The sequence below is a fragment of the Rhinopithecus bieti genome, unplaced genomic scaffold, assembly GCF_001698545.2.
Source record: "Rhinopithecus bieti isolate Rb0 unplaced genomic scaffold, ASM169854v2 scaffold_18956, whole genome shotgun sequence".
Taxonomy (NCBI): Eukaryota; Metazoa; Chordata; class Mammalia; order Primates; family Cercopithecidae; genus Rhinopithecus; species Rhinopithecus bieti.
Window position 1 is genome coordinate 447667 of NW_016809749.1, and position 13598 is coordinate 461264.

Consider the following 13598-nt stretch of genomic DNA (forward strand, 5'->3'; position numbering starts at 1 on the left):
ATATGTATATATATATATATAATCATATATATACACATGATTATTTATTTCTTTTATGGTGCAGGTTTGACACCACCATTGGTCCCTTAGTGTACTCTGACCAGTACTTACAGATCTCAACCCGTCTTCCAAGTGATTACATTTATGGTATTGGGGAACAGGTTCATAAGAGATTTCGTCATGATTTATACTGGAAAACATGGCCAATTTTTACTCGAGATCAACTTCCTGGTGATGTAAGAAACTATTTTTCTTGTTATAAATGTAATCATTATAGTGCAGCAGATGATAATCTTAGCATATTTGAAAACATCATTTATTTTAACTGATCAACTAAACTATTTGAATGTCACTGATACCAATACAGAAGCTTGTTTAGCTTGAGAGTGACGATTGATAGGTTTTAAACGGACTCAGTGACTAACAGATTTTGTGAAGTTTTTCACAGGATTTCCAGTTTATAAATGGTTTATTTTGACTTTCATGATCATATTTTATGATTCCTTTTCAACTCACCCTTGTACTTATATCCATCAATGGCTAGCCATTGCACTAGAATAATTCCAAACACTGTTTTACATGTCTTCATATAATATAATGTCTGCCTAGCTACCAGATACTATCTCATGCATCTCTGTCCTTCTTATTGTTCTATAATATATGATCATTTTTCATAACTTCAAATCTTTGCACAGTTTGTTTTTTTTTTTCTGATAAGTACAGAAACCTAATGTTCTTCATCACTCATGTAATATATCATTCAGCTCTCAACCGAAATTTGGTCTTGTAAGAACTCCCAAACTCTCCAATAAGGACTTAGTCTTTATCTTTATACTTGACTTAGTATAATAATCATATTAGTGCGTTACTCCTGTATGTGTTTGTTTCTATGTTTGTTGCTCAAAATGTGAGATTTTGGAGAGCAAACATCATACCTTTAAAAAATATTTTTGATTCATGATTGACTTGGGTCAAATGTTTGTTAGTTATTTCTTTTTAATTGGCAATGCTGTTTCTATATCAAAAATAAGCCAATGAGTAGTTGTTTTAAAGAGTTTCATTTGGTACAGAATTTCTAATGAATTTTACTAATTTCTATTTACAGCAGAGTGAGAATAATTAATTAACACCAGAGTGAGAATGTCAGAGCTAATTTCCATACATTCTTTCCTTTAAAAATCCATATCCACTTAGTCAGGAAGTCTTTTTCCTTTCACCTTATCAGTGTATTTCCAGTTTGTCTCTATCATGTCAACTCCTCATCAGCTCTCAAGAAACAGACTACTAAATTTTTATGAGGGTACATATCATTTTGGAAGCTCCTGCAGTACCTTGGGCATACATGAGGCCTAATTGATAAACATGCCATTACCTTATTATGACTAAGTAATTATTTTTATTTTTTATTTCATTTATTTATTTTTGAGATGGAGTCTAGCTCTGTCACCTAGGCTGGAACGCAGTGGTGTGATCTGGACTCACTGCAATCTCTGCCTCTTGGGTTCAAGCGATTCTCCTGCCTGAGCCTCCCGAGTAGCTGGGATTACAGGTGCATGTCGCCATGCCCAGCTAATTTTTTGCATTTTTAGTAGAGGCGACGTTTCGCTATGTTAGCCGGGATGGTCTTGATCTCCTGACCTCGAGATCCTCCCACCTGGGCATATGTTATTAAAATTAATGTAATTATAATAAAACAGGACAGTTAAGTAATATATTAATAGTATATGTTATATATTTTATACATTACTATATTAATAATGAAAAGTTTGAAGTTTTGTTTTACCTATAATGTTTCATTGGTATGTATAGTGAAGACAATTAGTATAGAAACATGGGAAATAAATTATAGTAACAAATTAATTCATGAAGAGCATATAAAATATATAATCTTTTTGTTTTAAATATATTTGAAAATTTTATTTTCAAATTCTTGACTTATAGAATAATAATAATTTATATGGCCATCAAACATTCTTTATGTGTATTGAAGATACATCTGGAAAGTCATTTGGTGTTTTCTTAATGAATAGCAATGCAATGGGTAAGAATAATTTATTTGATAATATATTTATAGATTTCACTTGAAATGTTTTAAGTGCTCTATTTCAATCATGCATATTGTATGTCAGAGCAAACTCTATTATAGTTAATATTAACATATGAAATTGTTATAAGTAGATTTTGAAATTAAAGAGAAAATCAATGTTTGCATACGGGAGAGTACGCTATGTTGTGGCATTCAGGCACTTTATTTTCCTTTCAGAGGATTACCGAAACATATCCATGCCAATGGGTATTTTCATTCCCTCAATCTCATTTGTCTAGATAAGTAAACATGCCACTACAAATGAAAATTAAAAAGATGTCTATGGAAATAGAAGAGTAAATTTTTTAGTTCATCATAATTCATATAATGTAGTATTTTAGTTTTTAATATTATGAGTATAATATCTATTTAATAGGTGAATTGATGATAATAAGAAATTGAAGACATTAATCACATTTCAGCAAGATCAGTTTATTACATGGTTATCCAGTCAGTTACTGTGTCTTATATTTAGAAAAGTTAAATTAAAACTTTTGACACTTTGTCCTTTAGAAGTTAATATGTGATAATATGACCTTTCAGAGAATCTTCAATTTAAATGACTAATTAAAAACGCAGTTTTAGAGAAACATCTTTTGGTGGTCAGAGAACTAATCCTTTGCAACCAACCCTTTGCAACGCAATATCCAGGGGGAGCTTTTGCCACCATCTGTGAAAGAAAATAGCTGGGACATTTTATTATAAGCCTCAGACATGTTGGCGTTTTACTTTTTCCCTATGTTATTCCTGCATTCAATATTTCATTATTTCTTAATTATTTCAAAATATTGTAAAATAATGTAGTTAATACAAATTAATTTAAATGGAATTTGCAATTAATTACTATAAGCCCTTTCACGATTTACATATAAGTTTCCCAATTTTATTTTGTAGAGATTTTTATCCAGCCTACTCCAATAGTAACATATAGAGTTACTGGTGGCATTCTGGATTTTTACATCTTTCTAGGAGATACACCGGAACAAGTAGTTCAACAGTATCAACAGGTGTGTTTCAGGTCTATTTTATAAAATTTTTTCTGCATACTTTTATTTCATCTAACATGACCACATATTTAGATGATTTTATTTTACACATTAGGGGCCTCTTAGCTAAATGTTTTTGAAAATCTTAACATATTTAAGATGCAGCTGGGTGGTTTTAGTTTTTCACCTATACAATGAACTCTATATATACTCAAGTTTCTATGTTTCTGAATTGAAAATTTCTTACTTCTAGGCAGCTGAGTTCAAGAACTGGATTTCATTGAGATGTTGAATATTAAATATTTACTTATTCATGACTTTATATGATGGAGTAAAGCAAAAGGAACGATCTTATTTAACACTGAGAGTAGGAAATAAATGTATAGGTCATATATTCTTTTGGTCAAAACCCTAGAGGTAACTGAGTTGGGGGAAGACCGATGAATCTAACTAGAAATTCATAGTAGGTAAACTCCAGGAAAATTGACTCCTATCCTGGGGCCTTCAGAGGGTTGAGTTTGAAACCTAGTCTAAAACTTTACATCTCAAGTCACTATCTAGGCAACTCTTATTTATATATTAAGTAACATCTTGTATACCGGAGCTCAATATGGGCTTTAGAGAGCTGGGGAATCCAGGACCTACACTGAAGATGATTCTAAAACTTTCACGTAATTTCTCTCTTCTAACTGTTGATATATATGATTCCTGGTGTTATAATGGAAAAGAAAATTATTTTCATTGGTATAAGATTTTAAGATTATGCCTATTTTAAAATCTTATTTTCTTGATATATCTTTTGACATAAAATTCCCATATGCAAAATGATCTCAAAGGATGATTACTATTAAAACTTTTAAAATTATGATCCAAAAATCTGAAATGAGAGTAGCTAGGGTTTTTTGCTGTTTAATCATTTACAATGTGTAATCATTCCCAAATTTATGTTTATAAATGTAAAATTTAGAAAAGAAACACACAACATTTACAGTCTCTCTAATATAAAATCATAATTATAGTTCTGGGCTGGTCTACATATAGACTGTGTGTGTGGTTATCACATGAACAAGAGGGAGAAACACTACTCTTTGACATGTCAACTGTCAAACATCAGCTGGCATAGTTATCTCCCACATGTTGAGTAAAGTCGGCAGAATGTCAAACTATTTCAAAAAAAGTATTGTTACATATATGTTGATTCTTCACATATATATGAGAAGAAATTTATGTCAGCATGTATGTTGATTCTTCACACATATATAAAAAGAAATTTCAATCACATGTCTAAATCTTTAATTTTATGGGACATATGGTGTTTAGGAGTATGGTATAAAAAATACTAATTCTTGAAAGCTTTGTTTGATATCAGGTTTATCTGATACCAAGTTTGAAATAGGTTTAGTATTTCATTTGAATAGAAAACAATAACACAACATGAGTAATTAATTTCTTGATTGTTACCTAGAAACCATGGATCCTATACATATATAAAAATATATATATATATATGCCTAAACCAAAGAAAAATTTTTATGTCAAGTATGATTGTGCATCACGTATAACCTAATACTCATTTTTTAGTGGAAAAAAATAACACCAGTTACATCAAAATTTCCATGTGCAAAATTATATCATCCATTGTAACGTGACACTGATATTCTCTTGCACTGAGCTTGCTTGGGCCACTATAGAAATAGGAAGAGATGGCAATCCATTTGTCCCCAGGAGGAAGAAATGAAGCTGTGGTGCCGCATGTGAATAAGAAAGAGTCTACGCAATAACTGGGTGGGAGGACTGCAGAACATATATTTTATTAACATTTTTGCAAACCAGGAGATAGATAAGTGCCAAAATGTAGGTAAACAGAAATTCTGTAGTTTCAAACATCTTTTCTGTTTTTCTTATATGGTGACTTGTAATAGAAAGTAGGATTGTGGTGGAAAATTTTCCCTTTTATCTTATCATTTATTTGTTGTTTTTCTTGTATTCTCTTATTTAACTTTCTACAATAGATGAAACATATCTCAGCAAATGCTCCTTTTTGGTATCCTGCACTTTCTAATTTTAAACACAAACTAAAACATGAAGTACAAGACTTGAACTTGTTAAAAATTTCATAACACATTCAAATAGAATAGGAAATTGTTTAGAATCCAGGTAACACTAATTGTTTGTTTAAATTATATAAAGTTAAAAGAATATTAGAGATATAAGAAAATAAAAGGCACATTAACCTTGGTTATTAATGTTAACTATATTTTTTTCTACTCAAACTTATTATATTCTCATTTACTTTAAGCTTGTTGGACTACCAGCAATGCCAGCATATTGGAGTCTTGGATTCCAACTAAGTCGCTGGAATTATAAATCACTAGATGTAGTGAAAGAAGTGGTAAGGAGAAACCGAGAAGCTGGCATACCATTTGTAAGTAGAAGGAAGGGTTCGTGGGAATATATAACTTGAGTTAAATATTGTCACATAATAATAGCTATAGGAAATTGTCACGAATATCTACTATACGCATTATATAATATAATTACAAGGCTACCTTTTAATTGTAAAGTATATTTCATCTCATATGTAATGACCTTGCCTCCTGAAAGTACAAATATATGCTTTTGAAGAACCGATTGTTAGTTATACTAGAACAGAATACATATTCCACTGTGAACAAAATCATTTTTAGTTTTAAAAGTAGACCTTAATTTTAGAGTCTATATATTTTCAAAAAATGCTGAAATGTATAAGTTTTGATTTTTTGATTTTGTGCATTGAAATCTACATATATAAAACAATGCATATCTAGTCATTATCACTGAAAATATGAATAATCACTTAATGCTTTTGTACTTAATAATTAGAAAAGCCAGTTTTACGAACAATACAATTGCTTCTTTAGTGAAATGAAAAGGATGGACGTTCATTTATTTTTTAAAGATTATGTTTATAATACACATTCATTGGAGTTAAAGATTGACCTGATTGAGAGCTCTTTCAGTACTATGTATTGAAGTACAATCTTCTAACTTTCAGGATACACAGGTCACTGATATTGACTACATGGAAGACAAGAAAGACTTTACTTATGATCAAGTTGCATTTAACGGACTCCCTCAATTTGTGCAAGATTTACATAACCATGGGCAAAAATATGTCATCATCTTGGTAATAACCAATTATACATTAATACATTTTTAGTGTCTACACATGTGTAAGTTAATAGATTTTTGCATAGTTTCTTCTTTCTATTATTAGGATCCTGCAATTTCCATAGGTCGACGTGCCAATGGAACAACATATGCATCCTATGAGAGGGGAAACGCACAACATGTGTGGATAAATGAGTCAGATGGAAGTACACCAATTATTGGAGAGGTAAAATATATTTATTAAAATTGTGTCGCTCAAATTTTCTTCTCTGAAACGATGAAGTTTCTGTGGATGTGCATGTGTGTGTGTGTGTGTGTGCACGCGCGTGTGTGTGTATGTCTGCTTTCAGGTCTGAATTTTGTATTTTAATTGTGGAGAAAAACATTAGACAAAGAAAATAATCCAAGAATTTATAAAACAGTTCTTATAAGAAGTCATGCAAAATGTAAAGATATACCAGATAAATTTCTCCATGGTTTGATCTTAGTAGATTGTATGTGTTTAGGAATTTATGCATTTCTTCTAGGTTTTCCAATTTATTGGCATATAGCTTCTCATAGTAGCCTCTAAAAATTACTTGCATTTCTGTGTTATCTGTTGTAATGTGTCCTTTTCAATCACTGATTTTATTTATTTGGGCCTTGCTTTTTTTCTTAGTCTAGCTAAAGGTTATTTGATTTTGTTTATATTTTCAAAAAAAAACAACTTTTTATTTTGTTCCTCTTTTGTACTTTTTTTTTTTTTTCAATTTCATGTATTTCTTTCCCGATCATTATTTTTTCTTTTCTTCTACTAATTTTGGGTTAGGTTTGCTCTTGATTTGCTAGTTCTTTAAGACATATGATTAGGTTGTTTATTTAAAGTTTTTCAACTTTTTAAATGTAGGTACTTACTGCTATAATTTTCCCCTTAGTATTGCTTTCATTTTATCCCCATATATTTCACGTCACATTGGTCTTCCATTATCAGCTGTTTTAAAACATTTGTAAATTTTTTCCTAAACTTTATTTCATTGACCCAATGGTTTTCAGGAGCATATGTTAATTTCATGTTTTTATGTAGCTTCCAGAAGTTATTCTTGTTATTTATTTTTAATTTTATTCCATTGTGGTGGAAGAAAATACTTGATATGATTTCAGTTTAAAAAAAATTGAGAAAAATTCCTGTGCTTAAGAGAAGAATGTCTGTAGCCATTGGATACAATATTCTATAAAAATCTATCAGGTCCATTTAATTTATAATAAAGATTAAAGACAGTGTTTCTTTGTTGGTTTTCTGTCTGTCTGAATGATCTGTACAATGCTGAACACGGGGTGTCAAAGTCTGCAGCCCTATTTCATTGAGTTCTATTTATCTATTTGGTTATTTGTTTTATACATCTGGGTGCTCCAGTGTTTGATGCATATATATACACACATATATATGTAATGCATACATATATATGTGTACTATATGTGTGATATATATACATTCATTGCTGAATTGATCCTGTTATTATATAATTATGCTCTTTTTCTCTTAACATTTTTTGTCTGAAAATCTATTTTGTCTGATATCAGTATAGCTATTCATGCTCTTTTACGGTTTCATTTGCATGGAATATCTCTTTTCATTTCTTTATTTTCAGTCTGTGCATCTTTATAGGTGAAGTGTGTTTATTGTGAGCAATAGATCATTAGATCTTGTTTCTAATCCATTCAGCTGCTCTATATCTTTTTATTGGAGATTTAGTTCATTGACATTCATTGTTATCATTGATAAGTAAAGGCTTACTCCTGCTATTTTTACATGTTTTCTGGTTGTTTTATGATTGTCTCTATCTTCTTTCCTTTCTTCTGTCTTCCTTTTAATGAAAGTAATTTTATTAGGTGGTGTGTTTTAATTTCTTACTTTCTATTTTCTGTGTGTATGTTGTAGTTATTTTGATCTGAAGTTACCAGGATGCTTGCAAATAATATCTTACAACTCACTATTTTAAGCTGATGACACCTTAACACTGATTGCATAAACAAACTGACATACAAGCAGAGAGAAAACCAATAAAATCTTTACACTTTAACTTCCTCCTCCTGCTTTTTGAACTTTTAGTTTCCATTTATATTTTATTATACTGTCTGTCTTGAAAGATTGTAGTTATTTTTTATAAATATGACTTTTAATCTTTTTATTCAAAATACAAGTAATTTATATACCACAAATGTATTGTTTTAATATTCTGTGTTTTCTGTGTACTTACTATTCACGGTCAGTTTTGTACCATAATTTCTTTTTGGTCCTTAACATCCTTTTTTTTTTTTTTTTTTCCCCCATTCTCCTGGCTCAGCCTCCAGAGTAGCTGGGACTACAGGCGCCCGCCACCACGCCCGGCTAATTTTTTTTTTTTTTTTTTTTTTTTTTTTTTTTTTTTTTTTGTATTTTTAGTAGAGACGGGGTTTCATTGTGTTAGCCAGGATGGTCTGGATCTCCTGACCTCGTGATCCGCCCGCCTTGGCCTCCCAAAATGCTGAGATTACAGGCGTGTACCACCGCGCCCGGCCTTAACGTTCTTTTCTTTCAGACTAAAAGAATTCTCTTTAGCATATCTTATAGGGTTTGTCTTGTGTTGATGAAATCCCTCAGCTTTTGCTTGAGAAAGGCTATATTTCTTTTCCATGTTTGAAGGATATTTTCACTGGATATTTACAAAATATATATACTCTGCTAAAAGTATATATTTTTTTTCCTACAGCATTTTAAATATGTCATTCAACTCTCTCCTGGCCTGTAAAGTTACACTGAAAAGTCTGCTGCCAGATATATTGGAGCTCCTTTGTAGGTTATTTGTCTCTTTTATCCTGCTGCTTTTTGCATTCTTTCTTTATCCTTGACTTTTGGGAATTTAATTATTAAATGTCTTGAGGTAGTCTCTTTTGGGTTAAATCTTCTTGGTGTTCTGTATCTTTCTTGTATTCCAACATTGATATCTTTCTCTAAGTTTGGGATGTTTCCTATCATTTTCTCTGTTAATATACTTTCTACCTCTCTCTCTCTACTTCCTCTTTAAGGCCAATAACTCAGATTTGCACTTTTGATCCTATTTTCTACATCTTGTAGCCATGTTTCATTGTTCTTTATTCTTTTGTTCTTTTGTCTCCTCTGTGTATTTTCAAATAGCTTGTCTTTGAGCTCACTAATTCTTTCTTCTGCTTGATCAATTCTACTACTAAATCTACTACTGCTTGATCAATTCTACTACTAAAATTCTACTACTAAAAGACTGATTCATTCTTCAGTATATCCATGGCAATTTTCAGCTTGAGTTTCTGCTTGATTCTTTTAAATTATTTTAATCTTTTCATTAAATTTATCTGATAGAACCCTGAACTCCTCCATGTTATCCTGGATTTCACTGAATTTCCCCAAAATAGCATTTAAAATTTTCTGTCTGAAAGTTGACATATCTCTGTCCCTCCAGGATTGGTCTCTGGTACCTTATTTAGTTCATTTTGTGAGTTCATGTTTTCCTGGATGGTCTTGATGCTTGTGGATGTTTGTCATTGTTTGGGCATTGAAGAGTTAGGTATTTATTGTAGTCTTCACAGTGTAGGCTTGTTTTTGCCCATCCTTATTGATAGGCTTGTATTCTAAGGGATTTGGGTTTTGTGATCTAAGTCTTTGTTAACTGCAGCTGTATCTGCTTTAGGAGGCACCTAAAGCCCAATAATGCCATGACTCTTGCACACTCATAGTCTATGGCTAGGGCTGTTCTAAATGCTCCATCTATGGGTGTCAGCTGATTTCTGCCCCTTCGTACTTTCCGCTGTGGCAGGCCAACACTGAGTTCCAATCCAAAAACACCACGATCGCTTTGCTGTCCCTTCCCAATGTGCACAGATTCTCTCTCCATGCACCATGGACACTGTTGGGGAATGTGAGAGGGGTGGTGCATGCATTCCAAGACTCTTTCCTACCCTCTTCAATGAGTCTTCCCTTGATATGATGCTAAAATCAGGTACTGTGATCACTCATCTGAATTTGGTTCTGAAGAAGGTGCTTTGTTGTATGTGGGAGTAGTTGTTCAATTTGGTTCTTCTGCAGGGGAACGGTCATTGGAGGCTTCTTTTCAGCCATCTTGCTCCGTCTCTCTACCTTAAGCTTCGTTCTTATCACATTCATCCAACTTAAAGTTTCTGGTGTAACTCTTTTAAATAATTATGAACTCCTTCTGCAAAAAAAGAAAACTCACGCAGTTTCTTACCCTTAATTGATATTTCACATAATACATGTTAACACCCGCTTTGTTCCTTATGGACAGATCAGACAGCCAATTTGAAATATTTGGATACAAAACAATATAATTTAGCTCAATTTATCTGAAATTAAATTCTGCTTGCCTAATGTTATTATTGTAAGTAATAAGTAAAATAATATAAAATAATTTCAAGAAGCATAAATCAGAAAAAGACAGCATAATACACACAGTGTGTAACAGCATGGACTCAGATGTAAGAGTGTTTGGGTTTAAATTGCTGCTGTACCTGTTATTAGTGGTTTGACTTTGAACCACTTACTTAACTTCTCTGCATTACTTCTGTAATCTGCAAAATGACTTTAATTATAGTACCTACCTCATCTGTAAGTGGTGATAAAAATAGTACTTGCTTTCAAAAATTCTAATGAAGATTATATGTAATTATGAGAGTACTTGAAATAGTGCCCAGTATGTATCATATTCATGTTTATTCATAAAAAATAAAGATAAAGACACTTAAAAAATTTCTTGGAGGCATATGCCTTTGGAAATAAGCTAATGTGCTTTATTTTATGGGATATAAAATACATTATATAGAATATTTATTGTTTATTTATTAAGCTATCCTACCAGGATGCTCAAAAACAAATTTAGAGTTAAAATAGCAGCCTTGTGCCACGTTCTGATAATTTTTTCTTTCTAAATGCTTCATATTTCACTTTCTTTTTACTGCTCTTCTTTAAATGCATTTTAAATAGTCATGATATTCTTGTAAATTTAGATAATATGTGAGTCATATATACCTAAAGAAGTAGAATAACTTTAATTTTTTTACTATTCTCAACTTCTTTACTTTGAAATTCCATTGATTTATTGTTCTCTTTTTTCATGTATATATGTGGATGATCTATTCTTCTAGGTATGGCCAGGATTAACAGTATACCCTGATTTCACTAATCCAAACTGCATTGATTGGTGGGCAAATGAATGCAGTATTTTCCATCAAGAAGTGCAATATGATGGACTTTGGATTGTAAGTAGCTATTTTAAACCAATGATTTTGGTCAATAACTGTATAATTATTTATCTGTAAAAATTACTAAGTCAGCAAAATATATTTTTTCTGATGTATTCAACATAAAATTTAAAGCTACTATAATGTTTTTTCCTAGAATATATAGGTATATCCATCATGGGCATAAGTGAGAAAAAAATGCCAATTAAGGTTTTTCTTTTTTAGCAATACACTTTATAGAATAAATTTTATTTCTGTATCCAAGATTTTTTTCCTTTATGTGTAATAATTTACCTGAAAATTAGTTAATAAGATTTGGTGATAAACCTATTACTTATCAATTAGCAAAAAATTTATTAAAGTTTTTAACAGTCAAGCAACAGCAGCAATGTGATCTGAATAAGCCCCTGTCCTTTAGAGACTTCTCTTTAGTAAGCTATGGAACAGAACAAATAAGAATTGGCAATAGGTTAAGTATTACTGTATCTCAAAAAAGCAACAAACAGAATCCTAGTTTGCTCATAAACTTATTAAAGAAAAATACAGTCATGCGTGGTGGCTCATGCATGTAATCCCAGCACCTTGGGAGGCTAATGTGGGCAGATCATTTGAGGTCAGGAGTTCGAGACCAACCTAACATGGTGAAACCCCGTCTTTATTAAAAATACAAAAATTAACCGGGCTTGGGGGCACATGCCTGTAATCCCAGCTACATTGGAGACTGAGGCAGAAGGATCGCTTGAACCTGGGAGGTGGAGGTTTCAGTGAGCCGAGGTGGTGCCATTGCATTCCACCCTGGGCAACAAGAGTGAAACTCTGTCTCAAAAAAGAAAAAAAAAAAAAAAAATACAAGTGTTAAAGAGTTTCTTTAATGAAGCTGTATATCTGTAGTTATTGAAGACCTGCTGCTAGGGATGGAAACTAAATTACAACTGCGTATAATTTTGAAAAAATACATAATGGACACACTAGTGATGGCTATATTTTCTTTGGTGTTTTAGATTCACACCATCTCTGTTTTCCTTAGGTGCTCATTATTGATTCAATCATTATTCTAATTATTCCCTTATTTATTAAATCGATCAATCATTTACTTAGCAGATATTTATTTTGCACCATATATCTATCAGACATGTTGTTGGGACTACGAAGATGGAAAAATTATGTTTTCAGCTGACAACATGGATTTGGGTAAAGGGTTAGCATAATTTTCAGAACTCCTATGATGACAGTAACAAAAAGAAGATGAAAAGGCTTCAGTTATTTAACATAAAATCACTGATATCACACCACTAATAACTAGCAATTGGTAGGAATAAGAAGAAAAATACTGTTATCTTGAGCTTTACTTTAAAATCTAGTTCTTGTATTATTTAACTGATACTGAAAGTTTCTTAAGTCTTTTATTTTTTTCCTAGTCAGGAGCCACTTTGATTACAGCAAAGTTACAAATATAAATAATATTGTAGGAATAGTGAGACAGAGCCTGACTGTGTTATAGAAAGACAGAATATTGCATTTCTTGCATTCATTGAAAACTGAAATTCCTGATGGACCTCCAAAGTGTGGGAGAGAAGGTTATCTGAGAAAGGCAGAGTATTTCCAACACTGATACAGAAGCATTGTAACTAAGCCTTAAATAAACAAACAAAAAAACAACAACAACATAAAAAGCAGTACAATTTCAAAGATCAATGAAATTCAGTGAACTAATACATATCATGGATAAACAGTGGATATTTTACTTCTAGCTATTACTTAAATACTGCCATATCACACTGCTAAGTGGTTTATCTAATTATTTTACTTTCTTTGGATTATTGTTTCTGATCCAGCTAAAACAAGTTGTTGTTCAACTGATAAAGTTTTAGATCTATGTCAAGTATAAAAATAGTTTTATAATTTACAAGATTTGTAGTTTAGTTCCATGCTAATATTCGTGAATTTTAAGTTTAAATATTAAAATCACTTTGGGAAATGATGTGAGCTTAATTGTCATTGAAATGTAGTTTTTGTGTATAAAATATAATAAATTTGAATTCTCTTTTTTATGAGAGATAATCCCTTAACAGTTGAGAAACAAAAGCCTACTGTACTTAGTATAATTAAGACCAAAGCTATGATTTCAA

The 13598-nt window shown here is 31.5% G+C and overlaps 1 protein-coding gene across 1 annotated transcript in view; it reads left to right on the forward strand.

Annotated features, from left to right (window-relative positions):
• SI (sucrase-isomaltase) overlaps positions 1-13598 on the forward strand; it is a 104374-nt gene that overhangs the window by 13642 nt on the left and 77134 nt on the right. The window contains 7 exon segments of the mRNA XM_017890166.1: positions 65-236; positions 1942-2041; positions 2981-3093; positions 5372-5497; positions 6107-6238; positions 6329-6448; positions 11374-11487. Of these exon segments, the coding sequence (XP_017745655.1) occupies positions 65-236; positions 1942-2041; positions 2981-3093; positions 5372-5497; positions 6107-6238; positions 6329-6448; positions 11374-11487 (877 nt within the window).